Raw genomic sequence first — 18,563 nt, 5'->3', positions numbered from 1 at the left:
GCTCTAAAACTTGCTGGTAGACGGCTGCGTTGACCCTGGATCTCAGGAAACAGAGTGGACCGACACCAGCAGATGACATGGCACCCCAAACCATCACTGATGGTGGAAACTTTACACTAGACTTCAGGCAACGTGGATCCTGTGCCTCTCCTGTCTTCCTCCAGACTCTGGGACCTCGATTTCCAAAGGAAATGCAAAATTTGCATGGTTGGGTGATGGTTTGGGGTGCCATGTCATCTGCTGGTGTCGGTCCACTCTGTTTCCTGAGATCCAGGGTCAACGCAGCCATCTACCAGCAAGTTTTAGAGCACTTCATGCTTCCTGCTGCTGACCTGCTCTATGGAGATGGAGATTTCAAGTTCCAACAGGACTGAATGCAATTAATGAAATAAATCAAGTTTTTCAAAATATTCTAATTTACTGGCTTTTACCTGTATGTTGCTCCAAAACCTGTATGTAGCTTTCAGCATTAATGGTGCCTTCACAGATGTGTAAGTTACCCATGTCTTGGGCACTAATACACCCCCATACCATCACATATGCTGGCTTTTGAACTTTGCACATATAACAGTCCGGATGGTTCTTTTCCTCTTTGGTCCGGAGGACACGACGTCCACAGCTTCAAAAAACAATTTGAAATGTGGACTCGTCAGACCACAGACCACTTTTCCACTTTGCATCAGTCCATCTTAGATGAGCTTGGGCCCAGTGAGCGTTTCTGGGTGTTGTTGATGAATGGCTTTGGCTTTGCATAGTAGAGTTTTAACTTGCACTTACAAATGTAGCGACCAACTGTAGTTACTGACAGTGGTTTTCTGAAGTGCTCCTGAGCTCATGTGGTGATATCCTTTACACACCGATGTTGCTTTTTGATGCAGTACCGCCTGAGGGATCGAAGGTCTGTAATATCGCTTACGTGTAGTGATTTCTCCAGATTCTCGGAACCTTTTGATGATATTACGGACCACAGATGGTGAAATCCCTAAATTCCTTGCAATAACTTGTTGAGAAATGTTGTTCTTAAACTGTTAGACAATTTGCTCACGCATTTGTTCACAAAGTTTTGCCCCTTGCCCCATCCTTGTTTGTGAATGACTGAGCTCTTCATGGAAGCTGCTGTTATACCCAATCATGGCACCCACCTGTTCCCAATTAGCCTGTTCACCTGTGGGATGTTCCAAATAAGCGTTTGATGAGCATTCCTCAACTTTCTCAGTCATTTTTGCCACTTGTGCCAACTTTTCTGAAACCTGTTGCAGGCATCAAATTCCAAATGAGCTACAATTTGCAAAAAATTACGTTTTCCAGTTCAAACGTTAAGTATCTTGTCTTTGCAGTCTATTCAATTGAATCTAGGTTGAAAAGGATTTTCAAATCATTTTATTCTGTTTTTATTTACGATTTACACAACATGCAAACTTAACTGGTTTTGAGTTTTGTACATTTTGATCTGTTACTCAAGTGTACACATAGGTTAACAGACATTTAAACCACCAAAAGGTCTTAACCTCCATGAATAATTATGAAGACGTAATGTGATTTCACTTTTTAACCTCTTATTGACTTACTGTCCAAGTGTAAAAAGAAGCAGAGCATGAAACCCTTCAATAACGAGTGGTGGCATATATTGTTGGCATCTCTGTGCGCTAGCTACCCTATCTTAGCTAATTAGCCAGCTAGTTAGTGATCACGGACTTTGCAGATGTTATTTGGCAAAGAAATATTTTAGTACATGAAATAATAGAGTAATGATAATAATAGTACTACTACAATCATGAAAATGATTTTAAAAATAATAATAGTTATTAGCAATAATAATAATATTTATACTTAAACACATAAAAAAGGTATAGCGGCCTGATTATATTTTATACAACATAATTAATATAGATAGTATTACATTATTATAAAAAAAAAAAAAGTTGACACATTTTTAATCAGGCTTTTTACTGATAATTTTAAACTCTTCTTAGGTTCTTAATGTTTTGTTCCGGTATTTTTTATTTTATTATTATTATCATTATTAGTTGTATTGGTAGTATTCTCATTGTTATTTTTTTATTCATGTATTTAATTTATATTTTACATATTTTTTTAAATTGTTGGGGTTTTTTTTTAGAAAAAAACAATTATTTTCCAGTGTCGACACTTCAAAGGTGTTATTTTCCTCAATCCTTAGTGCCATGCCATGTTTTCTTCTTAATCTTTTTGTTTACAGATTTTTTTTAAATTTTTTTTAAATTTTTTTTACTGGTGTAAAGCCTTTTGTGTTGCACATTGCCTGTGCATATGAATAGCTGTATATTTTAATTAAAGTTTGCCATACACATACAGTTTGATTTATTTCTAACATTATAATTAACAAATACATTAAAATAAATAAAAATAACAATTCATCTACATTTTTAGAATGTGTGCAGCTACAATATTCTACAATATTTTGTGGAGTACTTCTTGGGAAATAGTTTGTTTCGCCATTCAACCAGAAGAACATTTATGAGGTCAGAGGTCACTGATTGTTGAACCTGAGAGAGGGCTTGCTGGCTCGTTATCTCGCTACGAAGTCATCCCAAAGGTGTTAGAATCAAGGCTCATACGTCCCCACAAAGCTGGAAGCAACTAATGTGTTGAAGTTTTACAATTGAGGTGTCTTGCTCAAATATGTTGGAAAAATTGATCAAGTCATTGATGATGCATCTTTTCTCTTCCAGACCATGCTGTTCTTGGCTAAAGTAGAGGAGGAGGGACAAGCCGGGGAGGGCAGGCGAGACATGGCCGAGACTCTTCTGGCTGCTTTGATTGACAGACACCAGCAAAGACAGACATGGAGAGACAGGTAGCACACATTTAACAACACACCTGGCCAATACAAACTTAAAACTCAGCCTTTAATTCAGAATACAAGTTAATCATAGAATGCTTCTGATGGAAACTCTTGGTTTGTGTCTGATAAGTATATGGACCAAAATACTTTAAGTAACAAAGTTCAAAGGTCATATTGGTATTTTCTACCTACAATATATATTATTATTACTCTATGCTTTTAGTTGCAATATTCATATACAGTGGTTTCATACAACATTGAAAATGGACATTACACTACTGCTACTATTAATAAGAATACAATTAAAATATATAATAATGCTAATAATAATACTATAAATATTTAATACATTTAGGTTGTTATAAATCACACAGATAATTATATGTATTAAATATAACTATAAAGGAGTTTGAAATATAGATATGAATATACATACTATATAAAAATATATATAAACAAAAAACTAAATATTCATATAATCATTATTATAATAGTATAAAAATATATACTACAATAATTATAATATGATAATGTAACATTTAAAACAAATAAAATATTGATTTTATAAAATAAGTTTGAAATGAAAAAGATGATTTTTAATACAAAAAAATGAATAAAAATCATTTAAAATAAAAGCCGAAACCAAGGTTCAAGGTTCAACTTTATTGTCCCCGCGGGGAAATTTGTCTTGGGCACAGTGCATCATTGCTTTCTTAACATACACAAAAACAACAGAACAAAAACACAAGCACAGACACAACCACAACCAGACAACTAACATTTAAACATCAGAACATGGAGCTTGATAGACATAGGTGGCACTTTGATGAAGGCATAAAATCTACAGTATGGAGATAAAGATAAAGTACCAGTGTGCATTGCATTAGAGCTCATGGATAAAGTGCTGTGTGCTAAAGTGCTTAGTTCTAAAGTGCTAAAGTGCTATGTGCTAAAAAAGTGCTAACCTATGTATTAACATCCTTTTGCACATTGTTGGTCAGCTTAATGGAGGCTGGGACAAATGATAATTTAAGGCGGTTAGATTTGCATAGTGGGACCCGGAGTCTTACTCCCTGATGGCAGGGTTCCATATTCATGGAAGAGTGGGTGTTGTGAGTTGGAAATAATTTTCTTAGCTTTTATCCTAACTGCCTGCTCATAGATGCTCTGTATAGGCTCATATTCTTTCCTCCCTACGATTTTCATTGCCGTTTTATGCATGCCGGCCAGTTTGCTTTTTAGCTTAACGGTTAGGTTGCCAAACCATGAGGTGATCCCGTATCTAATGATGCTCTCTACAATGGCACGGTAGAAAATCATCATGATGTGGCTGCTTACGCCGTACAATCTTAATCTTCGCAAAAAATATAGCCTCTGTTGCAGTCTACTGCACAGTTTGTCAATATGTGTCTTCCAGCAGAGAAGATTATCAATATGAACCCCTAAATATTTATATGAGGATACCTGGGTGATTTCCTGATTTTTGATGACCACTGGCTCATGGTCAGTCACTTTCCTCGGATCCAAAACCATTTCCTGTGTCTTGGTCACATTTAGAATAAGATGGTTGGTATCACACCACCTAATAAATAGGTCTATCTCGTCTTGGTACACAGAGGGGTCCGTATCCTTGTGTAGAAGGCTTAGGAGCACGGTATCGTCCGCAAATTTCACCATATAATTGTTAGGGTGCACAGTCCTACAATCATTGGTGAACAATGTAAACAGTGTTGGTGATACAACGCAACCCTGTGGGACGCCTGTGTTGCAGTGTTTTCAGAGTTTTATAGATAAGAGTTTGGTAACACTTTAATATGGGGAAGTAACATATTATTGATTAGTAACCCTAACCCCAAGTTAGTGAGTTCCCCTAGTGCAGGGGTCGGCAACCTTTACCAGTCAAAGAGCCATTTTGACCAGTTTCGCAAATTATAGAAAACAATGGGAGCCGCAAAATTTTAAATGAAATAACACTGCATACAAAGTTTTCTTTTTGCTTTGTGCTATGTATAAACCAGGGGTCTCAGACACGCTGCCCACACCTTTATATGGAATTTGAAAGCTGGTGCGGCGCGCGGTTTTTAAATGAATGGCGCTTGTCAGCGTCATGCGTGCCGTGATGGTACAGCATATAGCACCCACTACAACCAGCGTGCCTGATCAGCCATACGTTGTATGGTGTTTCCGCTTGCTCACGTAGGTGACAGCAAGGCATACTTGGCCAACAACCACAAAGGTTACACTGACGATGGCGGTATAAAAAAAACTATAACACTCTTACTAATAATGTGCCACACTACGAACCCACACCAAACAAGAATGACAAACACATTTCGGGAGAACATCTGCACAGTAACACAACATAAACACAACAGGACAAATACCCAGAATCCCATTAAGCCCTAACTCTTCCGGGATACAGTATACATCCCCGCTCCCAAACCCCGCCCACCTCAACCGACGCACAGAGGGGGGGTTGATGTGTGAGGGAGCAGGGTTGGGGTGGGGGCAGGGTTTGGTGGTAGCAGGGGTGTATAATGTAGCCCGGAGAGTCAGGGCTGCATGGGATTCTGGGTGTTTGTTCTGTTGTGTTTATGTTGTGTTAAGGTGCAGATGTTCTCCCGAAATGTGTTTGTCATTCTTGTTTGGTTTTGGTTCAAAGTGTAGCGCATTATTAGTAAGAGTGTTAAAGTTGTTTTATATGGTCACCGTCAGTGTAACCTGTGTGGCTGTTGATAAAGTATGCCTTGCTGTCACGTACGTGTGCAAGCAGAAGATGTGTATTGTATAATAAGTGTTGGGCTGGCACGCTGTCAATACAGATTGTAGAGAGCGTCAAATGTTGTACCATCATGGCACGCCCTTATTATAGCTGTAAGGGTGGAAATCGGTGAATATTAGTCCCGGGAGTTTTCTGCGTGAGGCACAGATATCCGGAAGTCTCACGGGAAAATTGGGGGGTTCAGCAAGTAAGCTGCTGAGCCGCATCAGAGTGATCAAAGAGCCGCATGCGGTTCCGGAGCCGCGGGTTACCGACCCCTGCCCTAGTATCCAAATAACTCTAAATTAAGTCTTTGTTACTTTAATAAGCAACTAATTAATGGTGAATATGTTCCCCATACTAAAGTGTTACCAAGAGTTTTTATCAATATGGTATCTTGTGGTGCTTAAGTAAATTTTGATTGGGTCACGGATCGTCAGGCTGCTGTATGCCACTTTTTCTTTATCATCGACGGGGCACATACTTTCTTGGAAAAAGCTTTTTATACAAAGTTCTGGTGTTCTTTATCAATCATTTATATGCATTATTAATAATGTTGGGGAAATGTATGATCGTATCCTGGAATGAGTTTGAATTTCGTTCATGGTGGAACAGAACATGTTCACCACAACATGTGTATTCTGCACACTGGCTGCCATGAATGGGCTTGTATACTTATTGTCTGGTTCAGGGAAAACAATGATACGTTTTAATTATGCAGGATTAAACAAATCCTGAACAAAAAAAAACATGCTGATAATTGATGTTGAAGATGTCATTTTTAAATGTCCAAATGTTGCAAGAAAAAAAAAAAAAAAAAAGAACAATGTTTGCTGGGAATAATGTTTGTTGGAAAGTCTGTTTCCACTGTTTTGAGGAGTGTTCCGCACACAAGTTGTGATGTTTTTGGTTTTGGGGCCTGGCACCTCTCACAGCTATCACAGCGACACGTGTGTCCTGGATAACGCCATTCACTTCCTTCCCTTCAGATAACAGCATAGAAGAAAGAGCACTGGACATTAGCTCAGATAACGAAGGACCTCCTCACTTGCTGGCTTACGAACACACACACACACACACACACACACACAAACACACACACACGGACACTCACTGATTGTTGTTTTAGCTGTTAGTTCTCACCACTCAGAGTCTTGTATAAACTAACGATGTTCACATATGATTCCCTGCTTATTGTCTCTCTCAGACTTGACCCCCGGTGTCAAACACATATACACACGCACACATCTCCCAACACACACATCAGGACAGACAAAATCCAGATCTCCAATTGCGGCAAAAGAACTTCAACTAGAACCTAAGAAAAAAAATAATAAAATAAAGCCGCCGTCTTAGCTTCTGAAAAATGACACACAAGGCCGGTCTTCCCATGGCGTCACCTCGAGTTGACCCGCAGCGGTGCCCCATCCAGATGAGCCTTGTAAACAAGCTGTTTCCAAACACCTCGCCTCACCGCGTCGACGCCCCTCCCCGCCCCCCAACTGGCTTGATGGCGCATTCCAAGATGCGAGTGCTGAAAGCTAGAAGCCATCCCCACGCACACAAAACATCAGTGACACCGCTCGCCCCCGCCACCCACAATGAACGTGACCACCTTACTATACAACCCAGTCATTTAATGATGCATTCAAGGCCTTTAAGAAAATGCAAGAATTATCCCACTCTTAAGTAAAATTCAAAAACATTTGTTTTGTCAGTGGAACTGAATTGCTAGACGATAAGCATTATTGATGAATGTGATGTTGGCATTTTTTAAGTTAAAGCAGACTTTGGGCTTAATATCCTAAAATCGAACAGTGTGCGCAAACTATAACATTGTGTGTGCCATTAGTGGGGGTAATGTGCGTGATCTACTAAGACTGTGTACAATTAATTGCAAAATTGGTGCAGACTTGCATTTAAATTATGTTAAAGTTAAGTTCAAGTTAAAGTACCAATGATTGTCACACACACACTAGGTGTGGTGAAATGTGTCCTCTGCATTTGACCCATCCCCTTGTTCACCCCTTGGGAGGTGAGGGGAGCAGTGGGCAGCAGCGTTGGCCCCGCCCGGGAATCATTTTTGGTGATTTAACCCCCAATTCCAACCCTTGATGCTGAGTGCCAAGCAGGGAAGTAATGGGTCCCATTTTTATAGTCTTTGGTATGACTCGGCCGGGGTTTGAACTCACAACCTACCGATCTCAGGGCGGACACTCTAACCACTAAGCCACTGAGTGTGCATCATGTGCCCATGGAAATACTAATTTCCCTCCAAATTCATATTATTAAGCTCTCCAACCTGTGCTCTTTTGCAATGTTGAACAAGCGGCATACCTGTAGAATCTGTAACACCTTTTTCTGCACTTTAAATTGGCAAAATACAGACAACAAAAAAAGCATTTTTAGCATGCAGACCCCACACTGTGCAGGGAGGCGGTGGACCATCACAACACCGCAGCCCATTCATGCGTCTGGCATGATCTAAATACAGGCAAATGCATATTGGAAGACATATTTTCATATAGGAGATATTTATTCAAATATTTACTAACTAAAAGAAAGGCCATTACAAAAAAAATAAATAAATGAATAAACACCAGCAGACACCAGTACAGTAGGAGAGGGATTCATATGACCCCATTCGTCACAGTTTAACTGACACATGAACCGTGACAAAATTGAAGAGTGGAGGCGGAGGTTGTACAATTCACTAAGATTGTAGTAGTGTTGAATACCTTAAAATGTGTTTTGTGGCAATTCCAACTTTGACCACAGCGTCGGTTGCTATGTAGAGTGGCACTTTCCATCATTTTCATTTTCACTCACACAAGATGCACCCAGGAATGGGGCCATATGAATCCCTTTCCTACTGTATCAGTTGAACTCATTTTAGTCAGCCCCTCAAGTCATCCAGCAGCTTGTAACATTATCGGTCCCTATAAAAGTACCGATTTCAATACCAATCTGTCGCAGGATAGAAAAGTGTGGATAAATAGCAGTACCTCGGTTACTAGTAATCCGTTTCAAAAGGTCCGACAAAGACCAAGTCCAAGTTTTCAGACATCTAAAATTATAAAAAACATTTTATAGATAATTAGTTTGACATGTAGAATACAATGCAAATATATATTTAAATGACGAATCGAGTGAATGAACGATCATTTAACATAATTTTGTATCTTTTATTGAAGACTCTTGTTTGTGATGCTATACATTTTTTTCTTGATTGCAAGATTTTGTTGTTTTTCAGCTTCATCGAAGTGCTGGCACTTGCAACTTTCTTTGGCCCCCTCGTGGCTAATTTTGCATCCGTACTTAATTTTTAAAAAGCGCACATAAACATGGAAAAACAGACCAGTTTGTTACCCACAATTTTTGTTCGAAAATCAAATCATGCGAAAAGTGAGGCATATGGCAATTAAGTTAACAATTACCGTATTTTTCGGAGTATAAGTCGCACCGGCCGAAAATGCATAATAAAGAAGGAAAAAAACATAAGTCGCACTGGAGTATATAATTTATTTGATAAAACCCAACACCAAGAATAGACATTTGAAAGGCAATTTAAAATAAAGAATAGTGAACAACAGGCTGAATAAGTGTACGTTATATGAGGCATAAATAACCAACTGAGGACGTGCCTGGTATGTTAACGTAACATATTATGGTAAGAGTCATTCAAATAACTATAACATATAGAACATGCTATACGTTTACCAAACAATCTGTCACTCCTAATCGCTAAATCCCATGAAATCTTATACGTCTAGTTTCTTCCGTGAATGAGCTAAATAATATTATTTGATATTTTACGGTAATGTGTTAATAATTTCACACTTAAGTCGCTCCTGAGTATAAGTCGCACCCCCGGCCAAACTATGAAAAAAACTGCGACTTATAGTTCGAAAAATACGGTAGTTTTTTGTGCAGTGTTTAGCACATACGAACTCTGACTGAAGCGGCACGTTTCCTAGTTGTAGGTCTAAAAATCCACATCTCTTCGTTGCCCTGATGCCAACATGCAGTATCTTCACCGTCGCCATCATCTTAGCCCCGGCGCAGGAAATGCTTCGTCCTTGTCAGCAGGACAGACATATACGTTGACTCTATCATCAGCGAAAGACTGATTAGATTAGATTTTCAAGGAGGCCTAGCAGCACCCCACACAATGCGTTTGAACTCTAGCTGCTCTCCGTCTTTACACGTTAAATATCCGCCTCAACCCCCCCCCCTAAACATCCCTCCCTGCACCACCATTTGCCAAAAGCCAGGGGTCATCCTTTCAAGTGGCTGTCAACAGATAGCATTTACACCAAGATAAACACATGGCTGGATGCAATGTTAAGTGAGACGTACTGGTACTGATTGCTGGGTGGGTGGGTCATTTTATTTACATTGATTAGAACCTTTGGAAGGAATTTAATGATTCACTTTTATTCTATCATAAGATGCTGATTAGTTTCCCTTCACACAATAGGCAACAGGTAGGCTTTTATCATTATATCCTAATATGGCCTCTTGTTTCCATGGTTTCCACTCAGCGTGATTGATGACTGTAGCTAGAGGCGCATAAACATGAACCAAGCAGCGCTGATTGATTTCTAGCTGGTCACGCCGGTTAAAGCAGCACTGAAACACTGGGCTCCTCGCTTGCTAGCTACTTGTTTACCTTTTTTGCATATGTTTACCTACTTTATTATATAGTTTACTTATGTTTACCTATGTGTTTACCTTATTTTACCTATGGTTACCTACTTTATTACATATTTTACCTATCTTTAGCTACGTGTTTACCTTATTTCACCTACGGTTACCTACTGTATTACACATTTTACCTATGTTTACCAAAGTTTTTACGTTCTTTTATCAATGGTTACCTACTTTATACCATATTTTACCTTAGTTTGCCGTATTTTGCCTATGTTTACATTATACCATATTGTACCTATGTTTACCTACTTTATTACATATTTTACCTATGTGTTTACCTTATTTTACCTATGGTTACCTACTTTATTACATATTTTACCTATCTTTAGCTACGTGTTTACCTTATTTCACCTATGGTTACCTACTTTATTACACATTTTACCTATGTTTGCCTAAGTTTTTACCTTCTTTTATCTATGGTTACCTACTTTATACCATATTTTACCTTTGTTTGCGGTATTTTGCCTATGTTTACATTATACCATATTGTACCTGTGTTTACCTACTTTATTACATATTTTACCTATCTTTAGCTACGTGTTTACCTTATTTCACCTATGGTTACCTACTTTATTACACATTTTACCTAAGTGTTTACCTTCTTTTATCTATGGTTACCTACTTTATACCATATTTTACCTTAGTTTGCCGTATTTTGCCTATGTTTACATTATACCATATTGTACCTATGTTTACCTACTTTATTACATATTTTACCTATGTGTTTACCTTATTTTACCTATGGTTACCTACTTTATTACATATTTTACCTATCTTTAGCTACGTGTTTACCTTATTTCACCTATGGTTACCTACTTTATTACACATTTTACCTATGTTTGCCTAAGTTTTTACCTTCTTTTATCTATGGTTACCTACTTTATACCATATTTTACCTTTGTTTGCCGTATTTTGCCTATGTTTACATTATACCATATTGTACCTGTGTTTACCTACTTTATTACATATTTTACCTATCTTTAGCTACGTGTTTACCTTATTTCACCTATGGTTACCTACTTTATTACACATTTTACCTAAGTTTTTACCTTCTTTTATCTATGGTTACCTACTTTATACCATATTTTACCTTAGTTTGCCGTATTTTGCCTATGTTTACATTATACCATATTGTACCTATGTTTACCTACTTTATTACATATTTTACCTATGTGTTTACCTTATTTTACCTATGGTTACCTACTTTATTACATATTTTACCTATCTTTAGCTACGTGTTTACCTTATTTCACCTATGGTTACCTACTTTATTACACATTTTACCTATGTTTGCCTAAGTTTTTACCTTCTTTTATCTATGGTTACCTACTTTATACCATATTTTACCTTTGTTTGCCGTATTTTGCCTATGTTTACATTATACCATATTGTACCTGTGTTTACCTACTTTATTACATATTTTACCTATCTTTAGCTACGTGTTTACCTTATTTCACCTATGGTTACCTACTTTATTACACATTTTACCTAAGTTTTTACCTTCTTTTATCTATGGTTACCTACTTTATACCATATTTTACCTTTGTTTGCCGTATTTTGCCTATGTTTACATGATACCATATTGTACCTATGTTTACCTACTTTATCACATATTGTACCCATGTTTACCTTCTTCTTGGGGCGGTATAGCTCAGTTGGTAGAGTGGCCGTGCCAGCAACTTCAGGGTTTCAGGTTCGATCCCCGCTTCCGCCATCCTAGTCACTGCCGTTGTGTCCTTGGGCAAGACACTTTACCCACCTGCTCCCAGTGCCACCCACACTGGTTTAAATGTAACTTAGATATTGGGTTTCACTATGTAAAGTGCTTTGAGTCACTAGAGAAAAGCGCTATATAAATATAATTCACTTCACTTCCGCCTGTTTACTTACTTTATTACATATTTTATCCATGTTTACCTCCTTCTGCATGTTTATCTATGTGTTTACCTTCTTTTACCTATGTTTACCTTCCTCCGCCTATGTTTACTTACTTTATTACATATTTTACCCATGTTTACCTCCTTCTGCCTATGTTTGCCTCCTTCACACCATCCTTTACCTATGTGTATCTACTTTATCACATATTTTACGTAGGTTTACCCTGCTTATGTGTACCTCCTTTACAACATTGTTTACCTTTGTTTACCTTCTTCTGTTTACCTACTTTACACCATATTTGACCTGTTTTTACCTTTTTTGACAATGTTTACCTACTTTATTCAGATCGGTAAAAAGTAACTAAACCTGTATGTTTAGTTATTTTTTTTTACCTTCTCCCTATGTTTACCTACTTTATACTATATTTTACTTATGTTTACTATCTTCTCCCAATACTAACCTACTTTATACTATTATGTACCTATGCTTATCTCCTTATGCCTATGTTTGCCTTAATTTATGCAATTTTTTACCTACGTTTATCTACTTGTTTACCTTTTTTTGCCTATGTTTATCTAATTTATGCCATCTTTTCTGTGTGTTTACCCTCTTATGTTTATCTTAGTGTGCCTATGTTTACCATATTTTTTACCATTTTTTTATCAATGTGTATCTACTTTTTACCATCTTCTGCTTATGTTTACTGGTTTTCTAACACATTTTAGCTGTTTATCTACTTTTTACCTTGTTCTGTTTGTTTACTTACTTAATGTTTGTTTTTTTACCTATGTTTACCTACTTTTTAATCTTATTCCTATATTTACCTATATTATACCATAGTTACCTACTTGTTTACCTTCTTCTGCCTATGTTGGCCTACTCTATACCACCTTTTTCCAATGTTTAACTACTTACTCACACTATAATAGCAGAGCAGGTTAAAGTTAAAGTACCCATGATTTGGGATGATGTTTGATAAGAAATGATCGAGTTCGAGCCCATTATCAAATCCTCTTATCGAACCGATTCCTTATCGATTCTCTTATCGATTCCAGATAGGTTGTTGTATATGGAAAAAAACACAATATTTGGTTTAACAAAAGCTCACTTTGATTTTATAAGAAAAAAATAAAATAAATAAATAAATAAATATTGACTGTTACCCCCCTAAAAAAAAATATATATATATATTTTGACTGTTGTTACCCAAAGTATATTAAGTGGGATTTTTCAGAAAAAAAAATATATACAGTAACACAAAAACAACCTGTCTCTGTGATCACTATAGGTGTATAAATAATAATATAGTGTTAAATAAAATCAGTCCCTTGGGCACAAAACTGAAAATAATACAGCTCTCCAAAAAGTGCACTTCTGCTGCTATTGGAACATACTAACTACACACACTATGACACTAAGAACACCACAGTCATCAATCAACAATTCTTCTTCCCTTACATGAGAGCGAAGCCTGGCAATAATTGCATATTGCCTGGTCTGCCCTCACTATACGTGTTGAGGTTATACAGCTTGGCAGACAGCTAGCAAACAATCCAAAACAGATTAATCCATTTAGGCTCTTTATTGTTGTTGATCTTGCTTTGTCTTTTCCTATCTTTACTTTTGTCTTGCACTTGACTGTTTTTTTTTTGTTTTTTTTTAAACTGAAATACACACAATGACAAATGTATAAGCTATGTGATTCAATTAACATACTGAAATGTAATACACAATATGTAAATATTAGCTTCACACAAATATACAGTACTATCATCAAACAAATACTTCTGAGTGTTGAAACTATTTCGATGGTGGGAATACACGACTGGCAGCCATTTTAAGTCCTCAAAACATCCATTGAAACAGTGCACAAAAATCGTTTTTCAATAGACATCTTACTATCAGATTGAAACACTTTCCACCTTAATATTGAGTTATATAAACAAGTTAAACAGTTTGCTTACAGACTTATCTTTTCCAAGGCTTGTAGGAGCTAACACAATTTGTCTACTTCTCAATTGTCTCAACCCGGAAGTGCCCAAACTAATGACGCGTAGTATTTTCATATCGCCACAAGGTGTCAGTAAGAGTCTACAATCAAATAGGCATAACATTGCGTCTCACAGAGCATTTCCTGTGGGAAGGGATTCGTTCTCAGGGATTCGAATAAAGAACCAACTCTTTTTCTTTACTATAGTGGTCTCGATAACGGGTACCGGTTCTCAAAAAGGGATTCGAGTCCGAGGACTCGGTTCTTTTCTTATCGAACAACCGGGAAAACCGGTTTCGAGCATCATCCCTACCCATGATTGTCACACACACACACACACTCGGTGTGGCAAAATTATTCTCTGCATTTGACCCATCACCCTAGGTGAGTGTATCACACAGGAAGTGCAGATTGTTCAGCAGGACGTTACCTCTAGAGAATAGGGACATACGGATCAGAAACGGCATATCCAAATGTCATTGGAAAAAATTGCATTGAAGATGCCAGCTACTTTTTGAGCTTCTGAAAATGCAGAGAAAAGATAAATACGATTTCATATTTTTATTTTTTTTTACAGAAGTAATCAGCCATAAAGCATGTTGCCATACATACAACCTTTTTGTTTAATGTGTAAAGCATACTTGCCAACCCTCCCGGATTTTCCGGGAGACTCCCGAAATTCAGCATCTCTCCCGAAAACCTCCCGGGACAAATTTTCTCCCGAAAATCTCCCGAAATTCAGGCCGAGCTGGAGGCCACGCCCCCTCCAGCTCCATGCGGACCTGAGTGACGTGTTGACAGCCTGTTCACACGTCCGCTTTCCCACAATTTAAACAGCTAATGATCGAGGGCGAGTTCTTGGTTTCTTATGTGGGTTTATTGTTAGGCAGTTTCATTAACGTCCTCCCAGCGCGGTAACAACACACAACAACAGCAGTCAAATTTTCGTCTACCGTAAAGCAGTTTGTCTGCCGTAAACAGCAATGTTGTGACACTTTTAAACAGGACAATACTGCCATCTACTGTACATGCATATGTGACCCACCCATAATGTGTCACGTTTTTGTGTTGATTTATTTATTTATTTTGTGGTTTGAATTCGTTTTTGGAGCTGTCATTACACATTTATCAGTATTCACATTGGTCAGTAGGGGGCAGTAGAGCGTTTCTTCCCAATTGAATGCTATCACCTGCAGACCGGAAGTGTCTTGTCATTCTGATGAGAGCGACCAGTCTGTGAACAATTGAAACGTCCTGTGTGCTTTTTCCTCCTGTATAACAGGTTAGTTTTGGTGAATCAACTCACTGAATAATATCCATGTGATCTTTATAAGTTTAAGTACACATTCTGATGGTGGAGCCTAACTCTAAAGTGTTTGTGAGTTGTAGTTTGTATTTGTGAATGCATCCAGTGCACAGCTGCAGTAATCAATACAAAATGGCGACGTGAGTACGCAATGTTTATATAAGAACTTCTGATCCTAATTCAGACTCCCAAATTAGAGCTCCCGTTTTCTTATTGATTTTATAATGTATATTTGTATAATGTGTGTGTTCTGAAATAGTGACAGAGAATAGAACAAGGATGGATAATTCAACCCTTAACTCAACAATGAGTAGATGAGTGTTATGTGTGTGTATGTGTAAATAAATGAACACTGAAATTCAAGTATTTATTTTATTTATTTATATATATATATATGTAATAAAAAAGAAATATATATAGCTAGAATTCACTGAAAGTCAAGTATTTCTTATATATATATATATCTTAACCACGTCCCCGACCACGCCCCCCACCTCCCGAAATCGGAGGTCTCAAGGTTGGCAAGTATGGTGTAAAGGTTGGGAAACTCTGTCCTCGTCCATTAGGGTTGAAATGTTGGACTTCCCAGTTTTGTAGAACACCTCAGAACGCCGCCCCCTCCCTTAACCGCATGTCCCCTCTTTTAACTCGTGATGTCTTTACATGGTGTGATGCTGTCTCCTCTGCTTTGGCTGAACCTCCTGTATGATTTGACCTTAAAAACCAGCCCCTAAGCGAAAAACAAAAGCCCAGAGGTTAGGGACCAACAGACAAAAGCAAACAAAACGCTTTGTCACAGCGGGCGGACAAACACCGAAGGGAACAGCTGTGAGTTTTGTAGTGACCATGCAAACTGCTGTAGGCTTTGTAAGGTCATTATATGATAATGAAAATCATTACGGAATTACACGGGGGTTTAGGACACGGGAGCAGCGGGGAGAGAAAAAGGGAGGATCGGGGAGGGCCACATTGGGTTTGATAAATGGACTGTGAAGGTGCCCATCTGGCCACTCTGTAGCTTTTTTTCTTCCTGCTCTTTTATCCACTCGCTCGTCCTTTACTGGCCCTTATTTCATTGCCCTCCTCTGTTCTCCAGAGGGCCACTCTTTAAGAGAGAGCAGGCCTCCAGTGAAAGATTAACAGAGTGCAAACCTCAACTCAACCTCTGCAGCCGGAGGAGCCGGTGGGTGTGTGTTGCAGAGAGGGGGCGGCGGGCGACAGGCGGAGGTGTTTATGAGCCAAGCGGCGTTTGTGCCTGACTTGGCAAACCCGGTCCTCCCATCCCTCAGCTCTGAGAAAAGACAGCAAACGACCTCTGACACTGGAAACAGTTGGACCCGGATGTGCGAATGAAAAGCGTTCACAGCGGTTTTTCGGCTCAGCGCTCAGTAATGACGCCCGTGGTTGGCTGCGTTTGACTTCCTCCTTACTTCAAACAATGGAGTCCATCGTTTTTTGGCGTCGGCGCTTATAAACGCGCAAAAACAAACACAAAAAGTTTGATGGAATTCTGGCAGCTGGTAGCCTCGAGGGAGCCTCGAGCGCCCCTGGTGCTTCCGTGTGATTTTGATGTTTGTATTTCATGTTGCGTTTGAGGAAAGTGGGCCAGTCTGACCTCAAAGCAGTCCAGGCAAACAGTCAATTGTAAACAAATAAATAAATATTTGCTGCGTGTGTGAAGGGACAATTTGTGTTTGGTGGCCTTGATATACAGTCATGTGTGAAAAGTGGGACACCCCAAAGTTTGACGCCCATAAGTCCAAGTGACTTGAAATTTCTCATACAGCTCATTTGTTTGTGTAAACTAACTCTTCTGCTACTGAACCGCTGCACACACAACTTTAGGAGTGTGATTCTTTAGCCACCTAATGATTCGATCCAAATCCTGGGGTGACGATTTGGTGTGTGTATAAGGTAAGACATTATCTGCATTTTGTTTAGCAATATTATGCAAAAACAACTTGTCTTACATTCTAGTACAGGGGTGCTCATTACGTCGATCGCGAGCTACCGGTCGATCATGGAGGGTGTGTCAGTCGATCACCAGCCAGGCATTAAAAAAATAGTCCTAAAAATGAGCGATCATAAATCTTCACTATGACGTCACTTTCGTCACTTGATTGACATTCACGGCACCCGAGGGTCTTCTGAGATGAGCTTGTGCACAAGCTAGCAAGCTACGGAGTTTGCCGACAATGTATTTCTTGTAAAGTGTATACAAAAGAGTACGGAAGCTGGATAAATAAGATGCCAAAAACCAACCACTGTCATGTGGTATTGGACAGAAAGGAGGACTTTGTTTCTCCTCCATTCAAAAATGTGGACGTTATCCGCACCACTGTCTGATTCCAATCAATGCAAGTCATCAGAATCAGGTAATACACCAACTTATATTCTTGTCTTCATGAAAGAAAGGAATCTATATGTGTTAAACATGCTTGTATTATCTTTAAACACTTTTAACTTATTAACAATATTAATTATATGTGTTAAACATGCTTGTATTATCTTTAAACACCTTGAACTTATTAACAATATTAACTATGTGTTAAACATGCTTGTATTATCATTAAACACCTTTGACTTGTTAACAATATTAACTATATGTGTTAAACATGCTTTTATTATCTTTAACCACCTTTAAGTTATCAATATTAACTATATGTGTTAAACATTCTTGTATTATCATTAAACCCCTTTAATTTATTAACAATATTAACTATATGTGTTAAACATTCTTGTATTATCATTAAACCCCTTTAATTTATTAACAATATTAACTATATGTGTTAAACATTCTTGTATTATCATTAAACACCTTTAACATATTAACAATATTAACTATATGTGTTAAACATGCTTGTATTATTATTAAACACCTTTAACTTGTTAACAAAAACATATATTTCATAAATAAGTAAATATAAATTATATATATGAATGAGGTAGATCCCCACGACTTGATCAATTGAAAAGTAGCTCGCCTGCAGAAAAAGTGTGAGCACCCCTGGTTTAGTACATGCTGATCTGTATTTGGGATCTGCATAAATCCGGAAAAATTGCGCGCGCCGACGCCGTAGTCGATAAGCTT

At 38.1% G+C, this 18,563-nt stretch overlaps 1 protein-coding gene across 1 annotated transcript in view; it reads left to right on the top strand.

Moving 5' to 3' along the window:
* Positions 1–18,563, top strand: part of fto (FTO alpha-ketoglutarate dependent dioxygenase) — a 564,204-nt gene that overhangs the window by 235,446 nt on the left and 310,195 nt on the right. The window contains exon 8 of the mRNA XM_061964549.2: positions 2,712–2,836. Coding sequence (XP_061820533.2) covers positions 2,712–2,836 — 125 coding nt within the window. The remainder of the gene's footprint in view (positions 1–2,711; positions 2,837–18,563) is intronic.

Source organism: Nerophis lumbriciformis, linkage group LG06 (genome assembly GCF_033978685.3).
Source record: "Nerophis lumbriciformis linkage group LG06, RoL_Nlum_v2.1, whole genome shotgun sequence".
In the NCBI taxonomy this organism is placed as follows: domain Eukaryota; kingdom Metazoa; phylum Chordata; class Actinopteri; order Syngnathiformes; family Syngnathidae; genus Nerophis; species Nerophis lumbriciformis.
This window is presented reverse-complemented; position numbering and strand designations above follow the sequence as displayed.